A 25,148-nucleotide genomic window follows, 5' to 3' on the forward strand; every position below is an offset into this window, starting at 1 on the left:
TTTATATGTTTTTAGATCTACTTGATTTGAATCATTTTTAGAGTTTAAAAGTTTATAATTAGAGATGAAAATAGATTTTCAAACCATCCTAAAAAACTTCTATATCAAAATTACATTTATGATAAAATTTAGAAATACACCTTAATTGGATTGTTTAAGGTTGCAACCTTATAAAAACCACATCCTTTTTCTTAAAAAGCAAGAAAATGTAATCTAAAGTTTTAACCTTGGTGGCATTCAATTCTACACCCACTCATAGTCCACGTTTGGGTGTCTTTTATACAATTTCTCCCTAATTTGTTGAGAATCCAGACATGAAACAAAGCAACAATTGGTGTGAAATTCTACTGTAAATTCACAATCTAAATCCCCATCTCTCTCTCTCTCTCACTCACTCAAAGCCCATAAATTAACCTCAATAAAAGAAGTGTTCCAAGATGTGCTTGAAAAATAATGTTTCTAGATTGAACAGAAACTGCCTAATTTTTGGAGGGTGAGATACAAGTCTTTAAAAAACTAAAATCTTAAATATTTTATTCCGAAAATAATCATCCGGTTATTTTTAGGCGGTTCTCAAAATATTGAAAAAATCCTTCCAAACAGGTCTTCCAACTGAGGAAGTAGGTTCACACTGTATGCTCCCTCGGGAGCACGGTAAATGCTCATATTTAATTTCCTTTTCCTATCGGCCTGCTAAAAGGCAATAATTTGACATGATGAAAACACATTCATTTGCTTTCTTTTTGCTTTTTTTCTCAACCACCCCATCTCCCATGTCTTCCTACATATACACTCACAAGCATCTCAACCCACACCATCCCTCTCTTGCTTCTTCTTCTTTTTCCTTCCATGGAGGTAACTCTTCACTGACTCTTAAAGGCTTCTTATTATATTTATAGGAAATTGTAATTTATTAATTTATGAGTAAAATTAATATATATATATATATATATATATATATATATATATATATATTTCTCTTTTATGTCCTATTCATATTAGTTTTATTTTCTTTTTCTCCCTATTTTAGTGGCAAATAATCTTAAGCTATTGAACTAAATTTCCCTATTATAGATTTATAGACAGACTTTTATTTGCAGTTTGGCCATGTAATAGTGGATATGTGAGCAAAAAGTTTTTTTTCATATACGTATTCAATGGTGATAAATCTTTCTTAGTAATGCATTCCATTTTTTTTTCGTGATGCTGATTTCTTTTTATTTGAGGAGGGAGAGGGGTGGTTGTTTAGATATGCATTCGTTTGTTTCTCAGTGAAAAATTGTTATTTTCTCAGGCTGTGGAGTTAAAGGTACGCTTGCACTGCAAGGCCTGCGAGAAGGGGGTTCGAAAAGCTTTAACCAAGCTTAAAGGTTCTCTCTCTCTCTATATATATATTGTGCTTATTCTTTCTCTATATATATTGTGCTTATTCTTTCTCTGTATTGTGCTTATTTATTGATGCTATGGTGGACTATATGAAACATGAGATGTCAATATAACCAAGAAAAGAGCTTGGGTTTAATTGGTTAGCGCTTGACGATTTGTAAGGTTACGTCTTAAGCTCAATTTTTTACAAAAAAAGCGGCCTCTCCCCACTAACGTACAAAAAAAAAAAAAAGACAAAGCTCAATTTTCTACAAAAAGCGGCCTCTCCCCACTAACGTACAAAAAAAAAGACAGAAAGTATAATACTATAATACTCTTGTAGCATCCTCAATACTATAATACTCTTTGTAGTATCCTCATGTCTTGAAGTGGCATCAATTGAGCAATAATTAACTAAAAGAAACCATGATTTTATTAAAAAAAAAAAATCAATTAAACATGCATAAGGGTCCATTATATATGGATATCCCATTTAATTTAGTTTAAACTTTCTCTCTTCTTCTTTTTTCTCTCGCTCTATGTTTTTTTCTTTATTTATTTATTTATTATTTTTTTGCAGGTGTTACTTGTGTGGAGATGGATTTGACAAGGAACAAGATAACGGTTTTAGGTTACATTGATCAGAAATCAGTGGTTAAAACCATTCGAAAAACAGGCAGAAGGGCTGAACCTTGCACCCCCACCATTAGAAATTTTAAAAATTTTGGACGTTTTATGTGATATATGTTGCAGCATGGCCATGTAAGCATGTTATGTTAAGTATAAATTGTCATAGCTTGGGTGTTTTTTAGTTAGTATTTCATGTTGTGGTGGCTGAGATATCATATGTATCTTGATATCATTTCAGAAAAATCAATGTATAATTTATTTTAAATTTAAGTTTTAAAAAAAAGGAAATGGAAAAAAAATTCAAATAAGACAAATAAGATAGGAAAGTGTATTGTTCTTTTTTTTTTTTAGAGGAGATTGAAAGGATATAAAAAAGTGTATATTGTGCGTAGCAAAATAGGAAAGTGTAGATTATACAATTATATAACCATTATATATACGATAAAAGAACCACCACAAATTAATATGGGGCACAATTATTTTATTAAAGAGTACCTCTCTCTAAAACTCTTTCTGGTATAGAGCTATCGATTCTCTTAGTTTCATCTTGAAGTAGTTACTCAATCCAAAGTGGGCAGCAACTTCATCTTGACTCACGGTACTTCAATTTTTTTTTTATCCATCTTTTATTTTTATCGAGTCATCATCGTTTATTTTATTTTTTTCTTCCAAGCTTTTCTCTCTCACTTTTTTTTTTTGCTTCCAGCCATTCAAAACAAACTCTTGATATCCTTCAAAAATTTATTCCAAACATCTTTTACATGTCATCTCTCCCTATAATTCTTTGGGCTTTACCTCAAAGTTTTTGATTCACCATTTTTATCTTCACCTCATTGTTTTCACCTCTTGTGGCTTGAAACCTAATATCCTCCAATAACCTCAAGTCCTTCACTAACCCACTCCCTCAATCAAGCCATATTGTTTTTTACCCTTATAACCAAATCATCAAAAATCACACACAACCTATATCATAACCAAATCTCATACCCTGTCCATATCACATTCTCTTACATACCTAATTTCTCTTTAAAAAAAAAAACCTACTTTCTTACCTTCCCCCTTCAAATACCTATTCGCTCCAATTGATACTTCATTCTCGTCAAACAAATATCCATATCCTTCTACCCGTAATATAGGAAACTTTGTGTCTATTAAGTTAGACACTAAAAAACTCTCTTATGGGAAACCTGAATGCTTCTTCTCATTGAGAGTCAATAACTTGTTGGATTCATTAATGGTGATTTTCCTACACCAAGTCAAAAGATTTCATTTCCTGATGGTAAGAGTGAAATCAAAACCCAGATTCTAAATCATGGTTAAAATCTGATCGACTTCTTAAAGCATGGATCACAGGGATATACCTGAAGAATGCCTATGCAGGTAATTATCAAGCTAGGGAGTTTCAACTTACATAGCAACTCCAACTCTGCAATAAAATAAATTTAATCCTATCAAAATATATAAGCAATTTCAAGAGTATTTGTGATGCTTTGACGGCGATTGGAAAATCAGTATTAGATGAAAATAAGATATTTTAGCTTCTTAATGGACTTGGTCTTAAATATGAAAGTTTTGCTGTAAGCCTTCGATTCCTTTATATTATAAAATTATACATCTTTTCCAAAGCCATGAGATTAGAAATCAGCTCCGTTCAAATTGAAATATGGTATTAGTTGGACAACAATTTTTTTTTTTTTTTTGACACAACACAGGTAACCGGAATTACAGAGGTAGATAGAGAAACAACTTTGGCAGTAAGCAGTTATTCAACTCTCGTGTCTCACGTTTCTTAATAGGATCATTCATAAGGTATTGTTTAAACAAACAAAGGAAGGTGCATCTCTAAACAAAGTAAGGTGCACCTCTAAACGTTGCTCACATATGCAATCCTAGAGTCCATAATATTTTAAAATATATTTTTGCCTTAAATTATGAAATTTAAAGCTCTAAAAATAACGTAGATCGAAAAAATCTATAACACTTAAAAATTTTGAAAATAGACGGGCCATATAATATTTTACAAGATGCAACAAATTCAGGACTTGACATCCCTTTTCCTTTTTCATATCTATATATCCTGATCTCCAGAAATCAATATAAAGGTTTTCTAGTATTGAAACAACCTTTTTCAGTGTATTTTTTAGGTGTGTGTTACTTTAATTATAGTATAGGATAGACACCTTATATAAACATTCGTTATTTAATTTCCAAAAATTTCTGCATCCGGCTTTGATGATTTTCCTTTTTAAAAAACTCCTAGTATATATTACCCTTGAACTTGAGAGTATTGCTTAAATGCAACTAACGCAAATGGCATCAGCGTATTGTTTTAAATACATTTGAATTTTAATTTTGTAAAGGATAAAAATCAATGTTTGGGTAAAAATAAAAAGAAAGAAAAATAATGCAGCAAATTAAAGAGTAATATACAAAGTTTTACGTGGTTTGACAATTAGTTGCAAGGTAGCAAATTTCTCTTGCAATGATCACAAAAACACCATGCAACGATGAGAATACAAGGGTTTTCATGCTTGGTCACCCAAGCCTTAAGACAAGGTTTTTCCTCCTGTAGTAGAACACCCACCCAAAGGAATACAAGAAGTTGGAATGAAAGAAGTTGTTTGATTTAATTTCAAGATATTTATGAAAACACACATGATCATGAGTTGGAATAGTTGCAAATGTGTTAATTTTGAATAGTATACGTCTCATGGGTATTTTTATCATTTTTCCGCATCAAAATGGGTGTGGGACTTTGGGAATGTTTTATAAAAAATGCACGTCTTAAACAATTCAATTAAGGCGCACCTCTAAATTTTATCATAACATATAATTTTGTTGTAAAAGTTCTTAGGGTTATCTGAAAATCTATTTTTATCTCTAATTATGAAATTTTAAACTCCAAAAATGGTTAAAGTCAAGTTGATCTATAAACACACGAAAATGTTGTAAATGAATAGTCTAGATAATGTGTTACGAGATGTACTATTTTTTTGGACTCGAACTCTTTTTATATTTTATTTTTTCATATTCATACATCTCGATGTTGATATGATCAATTAGAGGGTTTTTCAATATTAAAACAACATTTTCCGATGACATTAAAACACCTCTAGCCACCCAATTATACATTTAATGGTCAATAATGATTGTGACTTCCCTATACAGAAGTATACATTTTTTTTGGACAGTTTACCCTTTTTCCATTATTCTAAATCAATATTATGGGTATTATGATGGACATTTTGAAATTAAACAAAAACATATAAGTCAAATGTTAAAGGGTGCAATTGGCATATGGATGCATCCGTAGCTATAGAGGTAAAGTGCACCTTCAAATTTTATCATGGTATATAATTTTGATGTAAAATGTTCTTAGGATTATCTAAAAATCTATTTTTATATCTAATTATAAAAGTTTAAATTTAAAAAATGGTTAAAATCAAGTAGATATACAAATATATGAAAATCTTGAAAATGGACGGTGTAGATAATATTTTGTAAAATGTACTATTTTTGAGACTTAAAATCGTTTTGTTTTTCATGGTCATACATCTCGATGTTGAGATGATCAATCAAAGGGTTTTTCAACATTAAAGCTACCTTTTTCGATGGATTTTTTAGGTGCATCCGTAGTTATACATTATACGGTTGCATCCTTATACAAACTTTTTCCAATATTAAATAATTAATATTTTAGGTGTGTTTTGATAAATTTCCTAAAAAAATTGTTTGGCAACCAAAAATTTGGTTGTCAGACATTAAATTTATTAATATGAGGCATTTCCTAATATGGCAAATGGAAATTTTATAGTGTAAAGAATACTATTTCAAATAATAATAGGGAATTAAGACTTGCACCACAAACACACCAAAGGGTAAAATGCTCAAAAAGTAAGAAATGCGTGTATTTCCATTTTTTGGATTATTTGATATTCTTTAAAATACCTATAAATTTCAATTCTTTTTACTTTTTTATGAAATCGTATCGAGATGAATGGATGTGAGCCTAAATGGGATGTTCTTATAAAAAATAATTTAAAATAATTATATGAAATAAAATGACCTAACTATGCCTTGGAATTTCAAGGGCAAATTTGCCATTTTATTTTTAGAAAATATGTTTAATATTTTATAGGTGCGAGTTATTTAGATCTATCTACATACGCCCAAAATTTCAATCCATCCAACATATACCAAAAAATGAAAAATAAAATATTTTGGATATAGATGTTGAAATTGGCTAATTCCTATAAATCTCCTAATTTACAAAATTTTAGCTTAAACCAACTATAGTTTTTCAAAATCTCACGATTTTGGTTTGATTAACTAAACCCAGCATTTCCCATTACTAAGCACTCAATTTTTCTTCCTCCTAGATTTTTAAGCTGAAAATCTCCAAATCTAATTCCAAGTTCTAGTTGCTAAACACCCTTGAAATTTTATGCTTTGATCAAAACATTACTTAGAATAAAATATAAAAATTAACCTGCATAAAATACGGCATTGCTAGCATTGCATCCTTAGTGGATGCAAACTACCTAGAGTGTCATGAAGAAATGGCCGGTTCTCGATATATGTTGAGAATTGAATTAGTTTTAATAATTTTCAATCGAGACCAAACGATATTAATCTGAATTGATTTTTTTAAAGAAAAAAATTTAGACAAAATACCTCCATAAACCTCATTTTCAATTTTCGTTTCTCTATTAATCTAAGATTGTAAAACCTATCTTACTATATAAAAATTCATCTTATTATATCTCTTAACTCCCAAAACATATTTTATTTATTTTTTAATAAATTATTTATCTAAACAAATTTAAAAAAAACATTGTTTTTAAACCCTTCCCTCTTGACACATTTCTCCTTCTTCTCTCTACCGGGATCACCCTCTCAAAACCCTCTCTCAGAGCTTAGTCTCACCCTCTCTCTCTCTCTAGAATCAAATCTCTCCTTGTCTCTCTCTCTCTCTCTAAACTCAGTCGCTCTCTCTCTCTCTCTCAACTCTATCACTCTCGCCACATATCTCTCTGTAACTGCCTTCTCTCTCCTCCCAAGTTAGGTGTCTGTACCCCTCTCTCCAAACAAGAAAAAGTAAGATAAATCACCAACCGTCGGTGGCGCCTCCATTGTCAATCCCTTTCCCTCTCGCCCGCTCACCCCTCTCTCTCTCTCTCTCTCTCTCTCTCTCTAAAAGAGAAAGAGAAAAAAAAGTATAGAGAGAGACTCCCCACCTTTCTCTCTCTGCATCTGCACTAAAAAACGGAGGTGAAATCAATCACTCAAAAACAATCAAAACTTCAAATTCTTCCGCAAAACATCAAAAAGAAAGCACCCAAAAAAACAATCAAGATTCTGCGCGAACCAATCTCGTATTTTTGTGAAATCACTAAAATATAGGATATTATTCTGATTTCCTCCTTGCCTGAATCCATTTCCTGATCTTGCTGAAGCGCTCTTCATCTAGTTTTACATAGAGTTTCAACAATTCTGTGCATGCTTTCTCCGCATATGTATCAATGTGATCTTCATACTTTTCGTACAATGCTGTGACAGTGAGAACCAAGACGAGGCTTGTGTATACTAGAGTGAGGAATCAGTCCAGCTCCCTATGACTGAGATTAGCCATAGATAAGCAGCGATCTTGAAAAAGAGCTTCGAGTCCTTTCCAAGGGCGATATCCTGTGAAACCTTCAGAAAATAATTTGTCTGTGAACGTATGAAAACAGCAGACTCCTCCACCAGTTATTCTGAGAGTTGCAAATCTCGCAAAGGTGGAGGTGAGCTTGTAAGTTTCTATATTTCCACTCATTCTCTACAATCTCCCGTCTTCCACCATTGTTGAGCTGGAAAGAAATAAGGGGCAGAAACAGAGAGGAAGAACAGTCTAGAGAGAGAAACACGTGAGTGAGGGGAGGAGAGAGTTAAAAAAAAATATGTCGTTTTGAATTTGTTTGGGTTAAACGTTGGAATAAAAATAAACAAAGTTATCTAAAGAGTTAGATCAATGGTTTAAAAAACGGATCGATGACCCTGATAGGCTTCCAAAAAACCTATCCGGATCGGCTATCCGGATCGAAAATCGGGTGAATCGGTCAGAATAAAGTTTAAAAAAATTCGAAAAAATTATTAAAATTCATTATAAATATTTTTTTTTAGGAATTCAATAAAAAATGAGGGTACTCCATTAACAATTTTCATGTTTTTGAATGAATGTGCGAATATTGATATGTTCTTTCCCTGCATGAACCGCCATTCAGCATTTAATTTACAGTATTTCGTGCTTATCCCTACACTTTTACTGTTGGGACTCGATATGTGAATAATATGGCTGGGATAGGGTGGCCTCAGAATCATCATCTCTCTCATTTTCTCTTTGAATAATATGGATTAAAAAAAAAAAAAAAACAAATTTTCAAAAAAATCGATCATGGATTAAAAAAAAAATCACAAATTTTCCAAAAAATCTATCATGGATTACAAAAAAAAATTCAATCATGGATTAAAAAAAAAAATCACAAATTTTCAAAAAATTCAATCATGGATTACATAAAATTCGATCATGGATTACATAAAATTCGATCATGGATTACAAAAAAAAACAAACAAAAAAAAACAAAAAATTTATTCGTGGATTACAAAAAAAGAAAAAAACAGTTCGATCATGGATTACAAAAAATTCAATCATGGATTACAAAAAACTCTATCATGGGTTACAAAAAAAGCAAAAAACAAAAAATTCAATCATGGATTACAAAAAAAAAAACAAGCATTTCGATCATAGATTACAAAAAAAAAACAAACATTTCGATCATGTATTACAAAACATTCGATCATGGATTACAAAAAATTCTATCATGGGTTACAAAAACAAAAAAATCGATCATAGATTACAAGAAAAGAAAACAAACATTTCGATCATGGATTACAAAAAATTCTATTATGGGTTACAAAAAACCAAAAAATTCGATCATGGATTACAAAAAAACAAAAACAATTCGATCATGGATTACAAAAAAATCGATCAAGTATTACAAAAAAATCTATCATGGATTACAAAACAAAACAAAATAAATAAAAAAATAAAAAATTCCGTACGGACTCGCCGATTCACTGTTCGGACTCGCCGATTCCGTACAGTGAATCGGCTATTCACTGTACAGAATCGTCCGGTTCTCTCTAGAACCGGACGATTTCCGATTTTTTAGGCCATCCGGTCCCATTTCACGATTTTCGAGTCGAACCGGGCGAGTCCGGTTCGACTCGGCGTTTTTTAAAACGCTGAGTTAGATGATAAGTTTTGAAATTTTGAATTTAAAAAAAAATAAAAGTTCGTAAACAGGGTCTACAGAAATATATTTTCAAGAGTTTATATAAGACTGCACCTAGCCTTACAGATACACCTAAAAAATCTAAGTTGTTTTAATGTTGAAAAACCTTTTAATTAATCATCTCTACAATGAGATGTATGAATAAGAAAAAAAAGAAAAAGTTATTGAGTTTAAAAAATAATATATCTTGCAACACATTATCTAGACCGTTTGTTTTCAAAATTTTTATAGGTTTATATATCTAATTGATTTTAACTATTTTTTAAATTTAAAACTTTTTAATTAGATATAAAAATAAATTTTAATATATTTTTAAAAATATTTTAAAACAAAATTATATGTTGTTATAAAATTTGGAGGTGCCACCTTAATTGGATTGTCTAAGGTTGCAACCTATTAGAAACCACACCCTCCAAAATTTCGCGCGGCGGGCTGCGGTCGCCCCATGGGCGAACCAAATGCTTACCGCGTGGTGTCATATAAACCCTACACGCCCTAGGGTTTGTGTTTGGGCATGTTCACGAGCCTCACCTCTTCCGTTGCAAAGCTCTATGTGAAGCTTCCAAAGCGGTAATCATCTCTTCTCTCTATAATATTGCGCGCTCTCTCTCCCATTTTTCGTCCCTTTCATTAATGATCCGTTTCACTGGTATTTTTTTTAAGTTAAAAGGTGTCTTCTTTTTGCAAATGGCGGTTATGCCTTTTTCAGTTCTTTAAATAATCGGATTTTGTCATTTTTGATGAAAAAATTGGAAGAAATGTTCATCAATATACCAGACAGATAAAATTAGTCAACTGAAAATATGAGTAACTCTTTGGAATCAAGGAGATTATAATTCCTTACCTTTTCCTAGTTGGGTTAAGGCTCGGATGATGATGGTGATGATAAGTCCTTGGTTTTTCCCCGTTTTATTTAAACTACAGAAGGAAGTGTTACACTAATCAGATAAAAAGAATGGATATATGATAAATTCAGTGGAAACTTTGTATTTTGGTATTGTTTGTTATGTTGTATTATGGGTTGTTTGATAAATTTTTAAAGTGTTGTATTTAATTTGTCTGTCTTTGTCCGTTATTCTTTTTCGTTTTAAAGAACCCCCAACCTTTTTGTATTATTGTTTCTTTATTTTCAATTATGGATATCTCATTTTGTGTAATTTTTGGGAATCCTTTAAACGGGTAGCCTTTTGACGAACTTCTTATCTGCCCACTAACACATTTGCTTCAAACTATTCAATTTTTTTTAATGTATGGAGATCTTGTTTCCTATAATTGTGAAATGTGCATTTCATCGAATAGCGCCAATGCAATTTTTTTTATTCTCATATCATCTATGTCATAATTAAACACCTATTATTTGCTGGCTTTTCTGTTCCATTTTTTATTTTTTTTCAAGGAATGATTTGCTGGCTTCTTTGGTCAAGAATCCAGTGAAAATTTAGACTTTGTTTGTGGGCAATGCCATGAAAATGTAAGATTAGATTTGATGTCCAGGAAAGTCTGTTCTTGGTACAGTTCTCATGTCTTTGAGGTTGGTGTTGTTTATTCCTGTTACTGTGAGACAGTTGCCTACTATTTCACTGAAACCCACTATTATATTCATTTTCGAGCTTTTGATTAGTCAGTCTGTGATTCTTGTAATTTCTTGTCAGCCCTTTGATGTTTTGCTTTCTTTCTTCACTTGGTGATTCCATGCATTTCAAAGTGGGATTGGGTTCTTGGGATTTAGAAGCATTTAATCTGAGGCGGTCCTTTAGCTTCTATACATTACGGGAGGTGCCTATTCACAGAATGCGACGGTGATTTATTCCTTTTGATGGAAATTGAGGGTTTGTTTGCCATAACTTCCCTTCTGCCATGAAAATGTACATGGAGTGATGGCTCTTATGTCTTTTCATATTTAAGTAAATGTATTAATAATTCGAAATGATAAAGTAGGAAATGTGTTTTTACTTTTTAATGTGGTCCTCATGTCTCGGTGGTCTGCATTGTTTATGAAGGAAATTATGTGACAATTTTCTAGTATATCACCGATGCGCCAGATACTGTTTTAGTCGTCTTCAAGGTGTTTGATGCAGTAGCCTGTAAATTTGTGAATTTTTGTCAATTCTTATATTTATCCTTTTTTTTTGTAATTGACTTGTTGGTCTATTGCATGTTGAAATGAGTTTGGGTTGTGGTAAGCTTTATGAAGCATTCCATCTGAGGTAGTCCCTTAGCTTCTATGCATTATTAGGGAGTTGCCTATTCACAGAATGCAACAGTGATATATTCCTTTTCTGGAAATTGGGAGGTGGTTTGCCTACCTCTCTTTCTTCCGTGAGAAGAATACAAATATTGATGGACCCGATGTCTTATTTATTTAAATGAACGAACAATTAAATAAAAAAGATTAAGTTGGGCCATACTGGTTGTTATTTTACCATGATTCACTTTATCTCTTCTCTTTCTTTCATTTTTTTCCCCTGAAGAATAAGGTTCAGTTTTTGTTTTTAAGTGAGAGATTTTTGTTTTTTTGACTTTTCTTTTGTGATCACTATGATGGCAATTTCCTTAGATAAAAAGACAAAACGTGAGACAGTGTTGGCAATCTTTTATGAGCATGTTGTGGGATTTCTCTCAAGACCAAGCGTATTGTGCAAACTGTGTGATTCTTTGGGTGATCCACAATGACTGGCTGTGCCAATAGTTGTGATTATTCTGATCCCAAATTATTGATATTCATTTTTAATAATACAGGTGAATTTCAAAGTCAGTGATTTTATGTAGTAAGTGCAAGTAAAGCAAATGGTTATGCATGTTAACTACTCATTAGACATCGTATTTATATATTGAATTTCAAATTCAATAATTCCTTTTCTTTTTTGTAAGTTTTCAAAGTCAATGATTGCCATTATGTGTATTTATTTATGCTAACTAGTTGCAAATGCAAGTAAGCTCAAATGGTAGTTCATGTTAACTACTTATTTTCCAACTATAAGAGGGGATGGAACAGTTTCGCATCCTAGGTCTTGGGAAGACTAATAATTTGAACAGTAAATAGAAGTGGCAGATATTGTTGATTGTAACATGGTGATTTTGTAAAGGCATATGGTAGGTCATTTGTTTTGTCATTTGTGTATCAAGTAGGATAGTAGGTTTGGACTTTGGAGATTTGTGACTTTGGAGATGTGTTGTTCATTTCTGGTTGATTTGTTATGTATCAAGTTTCAAAAGAGTAGAATTTTCTATCAAAGGGGCTTTTGAATTGGTTTTTCTCATCAAGCGGTGTTGTTTTCTCCAAATGCTTGTGGAGTGATTAAGGGCTTTAATTACATGTATAAGCTTTCAGTGTCCCGATGAAGTAGATGGTCGAATGGATGTTTGGCACAATATAACAGTTACAATTTAAAAAAGTTTTAACAGTTAATCTTAAATGATGTATTGCCTTTTGGGGAAAAAAATAAAATAAATGGTGAATTGCCCAAAGGCTAAACTAGCAAGCAATTCACAAATACAGCTGCTATAGGAAATCATCACTATATCCAAGACAATATAGCTTCTGTCAAAAATTGAAGTATCCTTACTGTGTAGAAGAAAGGTTCATTTTTGGTAATTTTAGCGTGATCTTTGGCATATGTATTTATTAAAGTTTTTGGTAAATTTAATTTTTATTGTATCTATCAGTTTCAGGAACGTCCTCTACTCAGTCTCGTCCCTAGACAAAAGTGCAGACCTTACTGACTATATTCTAAAAGTTAAAGGGTTGGTTGCTAATGGATTCTTTGATGAGACCCTCAAACTGTTTCAGAAGCTTCACTGTTCCAGTGTTATTGGAAATGACTTCATTCTTCCCTCCATTCTTAAAGCTTGCAGTGCTTTGCAGGCCCTGCAACTTGGCCGTCAAATCCATTGCCAGGTTATCAAAATGGGTCACGAGTTTGACACCATTACCCAGAACTCTCTTTTGACGATGTACGCAAAATGCAGTGACGTAGAGGCTGCATCACTCATGTTCAATGCCATGTCAAAGGGAGATATTGTCTCATGGAATGCCATGATTTCATGTCACACTCGAAATGGAAACTGCACCAAAGCTCTGCAACTTTTCAAACTCATGGAAGGATCAGATATGGAGCCAAACAGAGCAACAATGTGCTCTTTAGTGGCTGGGTTTGCTCAGAATAGTTATGGGGCTGAAGCATTGGACATATTTAAGAGGTTTCAAGCCTATTATGGGCTTAAACCCACTTCTGGTATTATGGTTAGCCTTCTTCTGGTTTCTGCACAAATTGGTTTCCTTGAATTGGGTAGAGAGATCCATGCTTATAGTATTCGGCATGAATTAGACACCTCTCTCTCTCTGGAAACTGCCCTGATGGACATGTATTCAAAGTGTTGTAACTTAAGATCAGCTTATGAGTTATTCAAAAGGATGCGTGAGAGAAATGAAGTTTCCTGGACCGTTATGATCTCAGGATTTGCACGCAATGGAGATCCTGCTCTCTCTCTTGATCTACTCCGGCTTTTGCAGGTTGAAGGGATGAAACCAAACAGAGTGACTTTGATCACAGCTTTACCTGCCTGTGCTGAATTAAGGGCTGTAAAACAGGGAAAGGAGATTCATGGATTTGCCATAAGGCATTGTTATGCCTCTGATCCTCGGGTTACAGGGGCTCTTATCGACATGTATTCATGTTTTGGGGCTGTGGACCTTGCTGATCTGGTTTTCAAAGGGGTAGAGCAGGAAAGAGACGTTGTGTTATGGAGCTCAATTATTTATGGTTGCTCGAATAACGGCCGAAGTCTTGATGCTTTGGATCTCTTTTCTCAAATGCGGATGAGTGGGACCAGACCCAATTCAGTTACTCTACTTGGTGTTCTTTCAGCTTGCACCAGTCTATCGGCCATGCAACTGGGACAAGCGGTCCATGGCTATAGCGAGAAAACTGGTTTAGTCTCCGCAGTCTTTGTTAGAAACTCACTGATAAGCTTTTATTCTAAATGCGGCTCTATTGAAGCGGCAAGAGGAGTCTTTGATGGGATTCTAGAGAGAGATTGTAGGTCTTGGAGCTCCATGATTACTGGCTATGGTTTGAATGGCCAAGGAAAAGAAGCTCTCCAAGTTTTTAATGAGATGCTAAACCTCGGTTTCAAACCAGACCTAATTGTTTTCCTTTCTGCCTTATCAGCTTGCAGACATTGTGGTCTAGTGAGAGAAGGATGTGAGATATTTGATTCCATGACCAAGGTTTATGAGATTGATCCAGGTCCTGAGCACTATGCTTGCTTAGTGGATCTTTTGGGTCGATCGGGAAGGCTTGAAGAGGCATGTGGAATTGTGAAGAATATGAAGGTGAAGCCGAGTCCAAGTGTATGGAGTTCTTTGGTTTTTGCATGTAGAACTCATGGAAGAGTTGAGATGGCAGAGAAGCTCTTGGACCAACTTATTGAATCAGAACCAGAAAACCCTGCAAATTATGCCATGTTATCGAATGTATACGTCGACGGTGGTAAATGGGATGGTGCAGAGAGGTTGAGGAGGATGATGAGAGAGAGAGGACTGAAGAAGTATCCTGGGTTTAGTTGGGTTGGGGTTGGTATTGATAGATGATGCTAAGGCATTATTTTCAGGGGAAATATCTAAGATACCTCTGTAAGTAGTGGATGCAATTTCCTAAATATCAGGTTCGAGGACGATACTCATGGGTGCGTTTGATTTTGGGAAGGAGGGAAGTGGCCACTTCCATGGGGCCATGGAAGGCGGTCACTTGCACATCTAAACGCTGTTTTGGAAGTGCGGGAAACATCGCTTCCAAGATAGCGTGATCAACGTGATAAGAGCTACAATTTCTGGAAGTGGCAGCTCCTCCTGCTTCCAGAAATGAAACACTCGGCCAGAGAAAGTTTGCTTTCTCTGACATGGATTCGATAGGACCCCAAATTTTGGGATGTAACTTCCTCAAACAAATAACCAACTTTCAGAAAGAAGAATTTCTTCCGCTCTAAGTGCAACAGAACAAATGAAGTCCTAGTATTGAACAAAGGTTATTTAAATCCGTTCTTTTTTGTCCATCCAATTTTCAGGCCTAAATGTTTAAGAACTCAAAATTTCTTATTATTGTTCTTTTTTATGTTAAAATTTGTGATATCGGATTGACTTGCTCATCTATTACGCTTCTTACAGGAAATGTATGTTTCCATAATATTCCCCAAATGGGATACCACATGCATTTTACATCTCTATTTTGCCTTGGTGCATTTTATTTTGCCAACGGATTATATAATTCGCTTGCTCTACCTCGAGGAGAACATGAGAGTATTTTAACGACCCTAAATTTTGAAGAAACATGATGTATTTTTTATGCCCTTTTAGTGTGCTTAAATGAAAAATCTTACTATTGAAATTGCCTAAAAAAACACTAATATTAAAGGATGAGGTTTCTAAAGGCCTAGGCTAGGCTTTATGAAAACAAAATAAAGCCTCAAATGAAATCTTCAAAATGGCTTTATGATTAATTTTTAACACCAATGATAAAAATTTAGAACTCAAAATAGTATAGATTTTGCGGATGTGTGAACACTTATTTTTCAGGCGAAATAGATGGTCTAGATAATTTGTTATAGTATATGCTATTTTTAGAGCTTGAAATTTTAGTTTTTTTCACAACCATAATGTTCAAGTTGAGATGATTGATGTGAAGGTTTTTGAACGCTTGAATTGCAATTTCCAACGAGTTAAGAGGTGAGGCTTTCCAGAGTGAGTTGGGGCCTTGGCGGTAGTACCAACAAGCTCTATGATGAAGTCCTTAATTTTATTCTCACCCAATGGTGGGGATTTGCTCTATGATGAAGTCCCTAGCTCTATTCTCACCCGAAGGTGGGGATCAAATCCCCACAGACTTACTTTGTTTTTTTTTAAGGAGTGAGGCTTTACTTATTTTACAGGCCTATCAAACCATTTTCCAATGTTAAATAGAGACCATCCGATTTTAAGCACATTGTTTAAGAACTCTTTGTAATTTAAAAATTTGGTCCGGTATTTTACGATGTGCACCAAAATGTCAAAAGAAAAAACAAAATCTCGAGTAGCTCTTTTGCTGGAGAGTGTTTGGAATGGAGCATACCATATACATGCTAATTTATTTAACGACCTTTTGTGTTAGGTTTATATCTTCAGTAGTAATTATGTCGGTTTGGGTGAAATTCGGACGAATATGTTGGTTTGGGTGACATTTGGATGAACAAAATTGTCTTTTGGGTTTACCTCGGTAAATCTGTCAATTTGGGTGAAGTTTGCATGAAAGAGGCTTCAGCCTAAACCAGTGATTTAAGTGATTTAAGAAATTTATTGTTCACTCGGATCTCAAAAAAATCGGTCCAGATTGTTGTTTTACTATGCTGAAAAAAGTGAACCAGTAAAAAAATACATGAAAAAATAGTGAACTAGCAAAAAACAGTATGGATCGATGAATCAACAGTCCAGATCGTTGTTTTACTATAGAAAATCGTCATTTTCCTGTGCAGAACCACAAGTTCCTTTCTAGACCCGGTCGTTTTCTTATATACAGGTAGAACCAAAATGACGATTCCCACGTCGAGCCAAGCGCTTCCGTGCTGACTTGCCATTTTTTAAATCACTAGCCTAAACATACTAAGTTTATGCCTGAACAAGTTAACTAGCTCTTTATTACTATTTGCATCATTCAAGGCTTCAAATCACCACATTACGAGGATGAAGCTAAGGGTTCTCAAGCTTCGATTTAGTAGTAGACATATCGGTTTGGACGAGAGACCAAAGTATGAACTTTCGAAATTTGTCCATAGTCCAAACCATTCAAGTTAATAAAGTACATACAAATGGAATTTCTAGTCATAATAAAGTACATACAAATAGTATTATAGACTATAAACAAATGGAGAAGCATACATTGTTACATGCATCACTGACCATCGCAGTCAACATCAAACGGTTGACATGACCAACATCTTCTATCGATCGTCCATTCTTGAGGATGCATGGTTGAGGAAGCATGTAACTTACTGTTTGTAAGCTACTCGTATGTGATCCCCTGACCATACAAAGATACAATTTCCATATATGTGCAGTAATTTATATATTTGATTATGCATAATAAAGTGCTCTATCACGAACAACTTCTAAGACCTAATAATCAGAAATCCAGTAAAATCTTCATCTCATCCATGAATGAGTCTTCACATTCAACATTTTCAAGCAGATCCTTCCTGGGGAAACTAATTCGAAACAAGTCTCTGTCACTGGAAAATGAGGATTCCATTGATTCGGAGACCTCCGATGTAGAAGAGAGAGAGGGAGAGACCTGCTCGGACTCCGAAGAAGATAAATTTGAGGCCATTTTTTGTTTTTTTTCTGCTGTAAAATTTTCGGGCGAGGCAGACCTCGCAGCTATCGCCTTGATATCTAAAATGGAAGGTGAGAAGTTCAAGGGTAGGTTCGGTCTTTTGTCCCCCGGAAAATTGAAGTGGCAATTAGAGCCCCTGAGGCAATAAAGGGCAGCATCATATGCCCTGGCTGCCTTTTCTGGAGAATCATAAGAACCAAGCCATATCCTCAATTGGCTCTTCGGCATTCGAATTTCCGATACCCATTTGCCCCATTTCCTCATCCTTATTCCCCTAAAAACTGACTTCTTATGGAAATTGCACTTCCCGGCGACTTTGTTCTTGGCCATCTTTATCAGATACTAGCCGCAAAAATCGAAATTCCAATGATTTTGAACCGAAAAGTGAAAATTCTCGAAATTGGGTTGCGGGAGAAAACAGGAAACTACAGACTAACAGCAAGAGTTGCACTCTCTCTAATAAGATCTGTCTTTCTCTCTCATACACACAAATAAGAAAGTATAGACCAACAAATATGTAAGAGTTGTAGCGCTCTCTCTCTCTCTCTCTCTCTCTCTCTAAATGGTGAACTACAGTCTCTAACTCTGTGTGTCAATTGTGTTCTGGACTGAGGTTGCTTCCCAATTTAAAAACAGTAAGAAGATTTTGGTGAGAGGTGGCGCATTATCCTTTGAAAGGGAAAGGGCGCATATCAATCGAGGCCATTTATTTGAAGAGTCAAGATGAAGTGACACATGGCAAAAGAATGGGGTCCCGTGATACTAATGGCCATGGCCCATGGCATTCTTATCTCGTATGGATAAGTCATCAATCATAAGAGCTCAAAAGAAATGGCACGTGACAAATAGTTCACAAGAGAAAGGCACGTGACCAATTGTATTGCCATTTGGCAATAAAAATCAGCTGCAATTTATCAGGGGTTTAGTTGACTTTATTTAAATTAAAAAAATTTGATATGTTTGGAGAATGGAGATCGAGAATTGGACGCTTGGCGAATGGTGGATGAGATGCCGTTCCCATGAAAAATTCAAATTTAAATTTTTTTAAGGTTAGAAAAACATAGAAAGTTTCTAGAGAGAGGCATAACATAGTAAAGTATTCTATATATTTATTTATTTTTTTGGTTTGGTTAGAAGGAAAATCATGCCTACACCCATTTTTCATTTTATAAGTAATTAGTGATTTTTTAATGCGTTGGTGGGAATAAAAACTTAGACCGGTGGTTGAAGCTCGCTACACAGCCCCATTCCCAACTATTTCACATTTAAAAGCAAGAATCTAAACATCTGAAAAATCAGGTTTAACATTGGCTAGAAATGAAATAGTTTGTGCTCAATTAGTTTGTTCAATTGCATTTTGATAGAAACTCACCCAACAGCCAAATATTTCAAAACACTATCCCAACTGGATCATACTCAATAGATAGGCAATCCAGTTCCCTAATAATATTATTTTATTAATTTTAACCAATTTTGGAAAGATTCGGCGGATTGCCAATCCGTCCAATGGAGCTCCGGTCCAAGGGAACGCCAATCCACCTCAATGTTCCAGGTGTCAAGACTCGGGCCAGTTAATAAGCCAAACTATTTTCTAGAGTTTTTAAAATAACACGAAATAATTTTAAAATTTGATTAACGGGTCACCAAACTTCCCCAGAACAAAAACCCACATTTTCCATGAATTGAGGACCCATAACCCATCCTGAGCACCTGCAAAACCAAGCTCCTAAGTTTGTGTAAATTTTAGAGCTCTAAAACGAAAATTTTTCAGGATTTTGATCTGCAGAACTGGAGGATAAATCTATTAAACTTTGGGTCCTGAGTCCATCTTTTAATGAATAAAAACTGAAAAGGGGGGCAGACAGGGTTTTGCTGTGGCCAGGCCCATACCAAAAACTGACCCTTTGTTAAATTGTATCGTATTAATGGGCAATTTTAAAATGGGAATTTGCCTAAGAGCATTAACCAAACCAACAATAGAACAAACAGAAACAAACCCTCCCAAAAATTAGTAAGTGTCATTATAGATTTGGGTTCCTTCATCTTTACTGCCGCTCAAAATTACAAACTCTTTAAGTGACCACCCTACCCCAAACAAGTACAACGCCAAATATGCTTGATTGGAAATCTCAAATTTAGGGAATTTGAAAGTACAAACTCTTAACATACAACCCATCCCAAAGTAAAGCACAATGTCCAGTTACATTTAGCCGGTTTCCTCATCGTTACCAGTCTCAAGTATAGAATCCGGAAGGGCGAGGCTATCTTTGTGGACCAGCTCAACCAATTCCTCAGGAATCGGGTTTGAGCCTTGCCTGAAAACTACACTGGTAAGGCTGTTTTTTCCCATGGAAGCAAGGAAATCAGCTGCTGAATTGCCCTCCCTCAATGTATGGGTTATGGACCATTCGTAGTTTTCAACCAGCATCCAAAAAGATTCCCACCATGTCCAGACTTGCCATGGAACCACCATTTTATGAGTAATCACATCCACTAACATCATAGAATCACTCTCAAGAATTATTTTCTTGTAACCTTCTTCTTTGCATAGTTTAACTCCCTCATATAGAGCACGAAATTCAGCTGCAACATTTGTAGTAGTGCCATAGTGAGAGGCAAACGCTATTAACCATTTTCCTTGATGATTTCGCAGAATACCTCCACCTCCTGCCCTTCCAGGATTGCCCGAGCTAGCCCCATCTACATTTAGCTTTAGTATTCCGATGGGGGGCTTTCTCCATATTGCTGTTGTGGTTGTGGGGGCAAGGCCTGGTATTGGGTTCAAACCAATCATATTTCTAAGATAGCCACTCTAGTAGCCTACTTATGTTGGGTTTGACTTGGTTTTCTTTTGATGGGAAAGGTATACGACAATTGAATGGGCTGTAGAAAACCAAAATCCACCGAGGTCATCCACATTCAATCAGAAAATGGAGAATAGTGGTCAGAGAGTGACACACCAGAACAGGAAAACCCTGGTGGGTGATCCCACTCTATAGCTATCACTGTTCATCTTTTCATTGATGGTGGTGACATCAATGGACAAGGCTGTCTATAATCCATTTCACTGAAGTAGAATATCCTTTTCATTATATTTTCTTAGAAAGCTTGCCCTCAAATTATACATAGTTTTAGTAGAACAAAAAAAGGAGATTCCATTATTAGGAAAAACTTGGGACAAACCCGTACCATACATACATAAATATACAGTTGGACTGTGATTCAGAGACGAAAGCACAGACTTTTCTACCAAGTGCAGATTTTTTTTGGAGTTAGGGGGGCGGGGGTGGGAGAGGAATATTTGGCAAAATATTCAGTTCTTTTGGGGATCAATTTTAAGGTATTTCCAATTTTGTCTCTGACAGAAAGTGCCAGTTAGTCTCCCCATCACATCCAAACATTCAACAGACGGGATAATAACTATGTTTCTCATCACACAGGGTCATGAATGAATTCTATGAATGTTGAGTCTCAATGGAAGAAAAAAATAACATATACTGATATATAATAGACAAGTGAACTTGAAGCTACAACAAGTTGATTAGTTAGAATATTGAAATCAGGCCCAAAGTCCCCCCTTAAAAAGCTACATCCAACCTCTATTGCAGACTTTCGGATGCTTGGTTTACATTTTAAAACCTCTGAGCCATGTACACATTGACAATCAGCATACCGTAAGAAAGTGAAGCTAACCTTGAGAGGGCATTGAAAGGGGTGTTTCAGTTTTGCTAACTGAACCCATAGCTGTTGTAGAGGCATCAGAGGCCACTTGTGAAGGAGAACCCATAGCTGTCGTAGAAGCATTAGAGGCCACTTGTGTAGGAGGCACATATATGCGAGCCTTCTTCAATATTTCAGCAACAACCCAATGTTTATGTTTGCTCAAAGGTCTTGAGGGGTCCAACCTCACCTGAAAAAAACTCCATCTGTTACAAACTTACATTTTTTTTTTCAGCATCAATATTTTTTAATAGCATAATTACCTGTAACAACCATATGTTTACAAATGCACCAATTCCAGTAAGAAAAAAGAAGGGAAAAAGCCCTTTTTTTTAATAGATTAGCAACATGCCATTTTCTTTCGCTTTGTTCCTAAGCCCATTTTGTTGCCGCTTTCTTCTTACCCTTTTCTTCTTTTGGTTGACCACATAGAAATGAGTCTTTCTTCTAAAAGTCAAACTATCATCCTGATTTCATTCATTTATTCCTTAAGAGAAAACGAAGAAACAGATATCACTGTTTAATAGCAGAAGATCCAGTAAAAAATAGTGAAGAAGAAAATGAAGTCAAAGACAGTAGTATTGTAAATATTAGAGGAAAAATAGTAATAGAGTAGCATTTTGCATAAAAATTGCTTTGGAGTTTCACCAACTCATATCTGCCTCATAATTACGAAATACACTCCAACTCAGAGTTCGCCTTCATTCAATATTCAATACATAAGACAAACCCTCTAGATAATGAACTAATAATCATGATTGAGAATGATTAAAACATGAATATCCTTTCTTGCTACTGTTATTTTTCATCTTCAGCACAGAGGTACAGCATTTGTCAACATGTGTGTTGTGCGCAGAGAAGGATAAGAAATACTGGACCATCTATTGATGTTACAGGACTCGCCCGAGTCCACTCCACTCGAGTGAGTAACTTGCCTCATCCATGAACTCGGCCTATGGGGAGGCCGAGTTACCCTGCATTATGTATACCACTTGCAGTACATCAAAAAATTTTAAAATAAAAATAAAATTAACAATTGTAAAAAAAAAAGTGGAATTGTTCTATAAATTTTTGGCATATGATTTGATTGTTTTTGGCAAAGATTGGTGTGTGTATGTGTTTTTTTTTTACTTTAATCTTTATTTCTATATTTTCCTCTTCTTCTTTTTTTTTGGATTTCTTGAAATGTCCCCACCTATTGCTTATGGTTTCATTTTACTACTAGGACCTTTCTTTTATTGTTTTTCAAATTTTTCTTTTACTTATCTATTTATCTAGAGCTTTGGCCTTGTACAAGACATGGCAGAGTCCACTTGGACTCAGCTAAGTAACACACTTCGGCCTAGGTGAGTCCCTAAACATTGATTCTAATTATATTAATTATATGAGGGAGGAAGCGGCTCGGTTTAATAACATTATTCAAAGTTGATGGGATCATGGAATAATACCTTCTCTTTTTTCATAAATGTGTCAAAACAAATGGAGCTACTTATCAATCTGTCAAAACACATGGAACTCAGCAATCTGATGGGCAATCTCTTCAGCAACTAGTTAGCGAATTTGGGAGGAAAGAAATATATTGGAATATAAGTTTGGCTTTGAAAGTGCTAAATGAAGTAAAAGTGTTGTTTGAAGGAATGGAGATTTCTGATGTCGTTTTTGTATCTTTAGGCATCATTGAGGTTGATGTCCTAGTCGATCAATATCAAAAGCAAAGCATCCCACTGCCATATGATAAACGGACGAACTGTAAAATCAAATCGAGAACCAAGTTAGACAAAATAGAAACAAACAGAGATTTTTTTAATCCATTTTTTCTATTTGCTTATGGTTTCATTTTACTTCTAGGACCTTTCTTTTATTGTTTTTCAAATTTTTCTTTTACTTATTTATTTATCTAGAGCTTTGGCCTTGTACAAGACATGGCAGAGTCCTCTTGGACTCAGCTAGGTAACACACTTCGGCCGAGGTGAGTCCCTAAACATTGATTCTAATTATATGAGGGAGGAAGGGGCTGGGTTTAATAACATTATTCAAAGTTGATGGGATCATGGGATGATACCTTCTCTTTTTTCATAAATGTGTCAAAACAAATGGAGCTATTTATCAATCTGTCAAAACACATGGAACTCAGCAATCTGATGGGCAATCTCTTCAGCAACTAGTTAGCAAATTTGGGAGGAAAGAAATATATTGGAATATAAGTTTGGCTTTGAAAGTGCTAAATGAGTTGAAGTAAAACTGTTGTTTGAAGGAATGGAGATTTCTGATGTCGTTTTTGTATCTTTAGGCATCATTGAGGTTGATGTCCCAGTCGATCAACATCAAAAGCAAAGCATCCCACTGTCATATGATAAACGGACGAACTGTAAAATCAAGTCAAGAACCAAGTTAGACAAAATAGAAACAAACAGAGATTTTTTTTTTTCAGTTAGACTTAAGGCTCAATGCACATTAGCAAATAGAAAGGGTTAAAGATTGGAACAATCCACTACAGCTGATTGAGCACAAGAAATACAGTTTCATACTTCTACACAAGATGGTCCATCTATATTCCTCACGAACACTCAAAATTCATAGAAATAAAAAACAAGAGATGATAAATAAATCATCTGAACTTAAACATAATGGAACACAGAGCACAATTTAATAACCATTTCCTATTCAATCACACTGTTAAAAGACTACGGTAGTTAGACAAAATAGAAATGAACAGAGATTTTTTTATTTTTTTTTCTAGTTAGGCCTAGCCTCAATGCACCTTAGCCAATTGCAAGGATTAAAGATTGGGACAATCCACCACAACTGATTGAGCACAAGAAATACAGTTTCATACTACTACACAAGATCGACCACAATTTATATAACCATTTCCTATTCAATTGCAATGTTAAAAGACTACGGTAAGATTAGAATTAAAATCCCACCAAGTCTATACAATCTTCAAAATTGATTCCAGATTATTGAGACAATGAAACATTCAGAATACAGATCATCAAATTCAATGAGTAAATGATGGGCCAAAAGGGGACTGAGACTACTTTACCTGTTTTAGATTCAAATCCATAGAAATAATATCAGACAACCCATATAATCCCCAGATATGCGAGATCAAAACAATAAGTTCCCATGAGAACCAAATGGGTTAAAAAAAATAAAAAATAAAAATAAATAAAAAGCTTAAAACCAAAAAAGGGAAAGGAAAAGGTTTAGAGCTCATGCAACTGCAAACTAAGCGACTTACTCGATCGCCCATGTTACACTCGTTGTTCTCATCATGAGCCATGAATTTGCTCGTTCTCTTCACATAACGATTGTAGACCTTGTGATGGAACAATCGATCCACTGCTACGACCACTGATTTCTGCATTTTGTTAGAGACCACCATGCCCACTACTGGTTTCATTGTGACCCAGTTACTTCACAAAACTAGGGTTTTCTAGGTCTCTGGTTCGTGGGGTTCTTTCTTTTCGGGGGCTTTTGGCTCTCACGAGTTGCAGATAACTAGGGTTTTGGGGACTCGTTACTCGTTAGCTTTTTGGGCCCCTTGTTACTCGTTAGAGCTGATTCGATGGGTGCGGTTTGATACTTTAAAATATATTTTAATTTTTATTTATAAACGTTAGGGAAAAGTTTATATAAGGTTGTAATTTTAAAATGCAAAGTACATATACACTTCGAAAATCTATCGAAAAAGGTTGTTTTAATGTTGAAAGACCCTCAAATTGATCATCTC

General features: G+C 34.8%; 3 protein-coding genes across 8 annotated transcripts; 2 read left to right on the plus strand and 1 right to left on the minus strand.

The window, feature by feature from the left end:
- The first annotated feature begins 695 nt into the window (after positions 1 to 695).
- Positions 696 to 2,183, plus strand: LOC105421140 (heavy metal-associated isoprenylated plant protein 28-like). The gene is made up of 3 exons (XM_011627485.3): positions 696 to 855; positions 1,295 to 1,370; positions 1,946 to 2,183. The coding sequence occupies exons 1-3, from the start codon at positions 850 to 852 to the stop codon at positions 2,104 to 2,106; spliced, it is 243 nt and encodes an 80-aa protein (XP_011625787.1). The 5' UTR covers positions 696 to 849; the 3' UTR covers positions 2,107 to 2,183.
- Positions 2,184 to 9,693: 7,510 nt separating this feature from the next.
- On the plus strand, positions 9,694 to 15,450 carry LOC105421167 (PPR superfamily protein). 2 transcript variants are annotated; one of them, XM_088847309.1, is made up of 2 exons: positions 9,694 to 9,899; positions 12,996 to 15,450. In XM_088847309.1, exons 1-2 carry the CDS (start codon positions 9,844 to 9,846, stop codon positions 14,920 to 14,922), a joined length of 1,983 nt encoding a protein of 660 aa, XP_088703435.1. In that variant the 5' UTR covers positions 9,694 to 9,843; the 3' UTR covers positions 14,923 to 15,450. The 2 variants fall into 2 exon arrangements, with proteins under 2 accessions (XP_088703435.1, XP_020527107.2); XM_020671448.2 differs by lacking the exon at positions 9,694 to 9,899 and adding an exon at positions 11,040 to 11,158.
- A 4,230-nt stretch (positions 15,451 to 19,680) lies between these two features.
- LOC18440803 (putative ribonuclease H protein At1g65750) lies at positions 19,681 to 24,853 on the minus strand. Of its 5 annotated transcripts, none has more exons than XM_020671309.2 (4): positions 23,475 to 23,494; positions 22,291 to 22,386; positions 21,386 to 21,602; positions 19,681 to 20,461 (listed from the first exon to the last, which is right to left on the minus strand). In XM_020671309.2, exons 2-4 carry the CDS (start codon positions 22,291 to 22,293, stop codon positions 19,899 to 19,901), a joined length of 783 nt encoding a protein of 260 aa, XP_020526968.1. In that variant the 5' UTR covers positions 22,294 to 22,386; positions 23,475 to 23,494; the 3' UTR covers positions 19,681 to 19,898. The 5 variants fall into 5 exon arrangements, with proteins under 5 accessions (XP_020526968.1, XP_088703454.1, XP_006851004.1 ...); XM_088847328.1 differs by lacking the exon at positions 23,475 to 23,494 and adding an exon at positions 22,861 to 23,155; XM_006850941.4 differs by lacking the exons at positions 22,291 to 22,386; positions 23,475 to 23,494 and adding an exon at positions 24,657 to 24,853.
- Between the last annotated feature and the right edge of the window lie 295 nt (positions 24,854 to 25,148).

Source organism: Amborella trichopoda, chromosome 1 (assembly GCF_054954075.1).
Source record: "Amborella trichopoda isolate Santa Cruz 75 chromosome 1, AtrichopodaSantaCruz75HAP2 v2.0, whole genome shotgun sequence".
NCBI classification, from domain to species: Eukaryota; Viridiplantae; Streptophyta; class Magnoliopsida; order Amborellales; family Amborellaceae; genus Amborella; species Amborella trichopoda.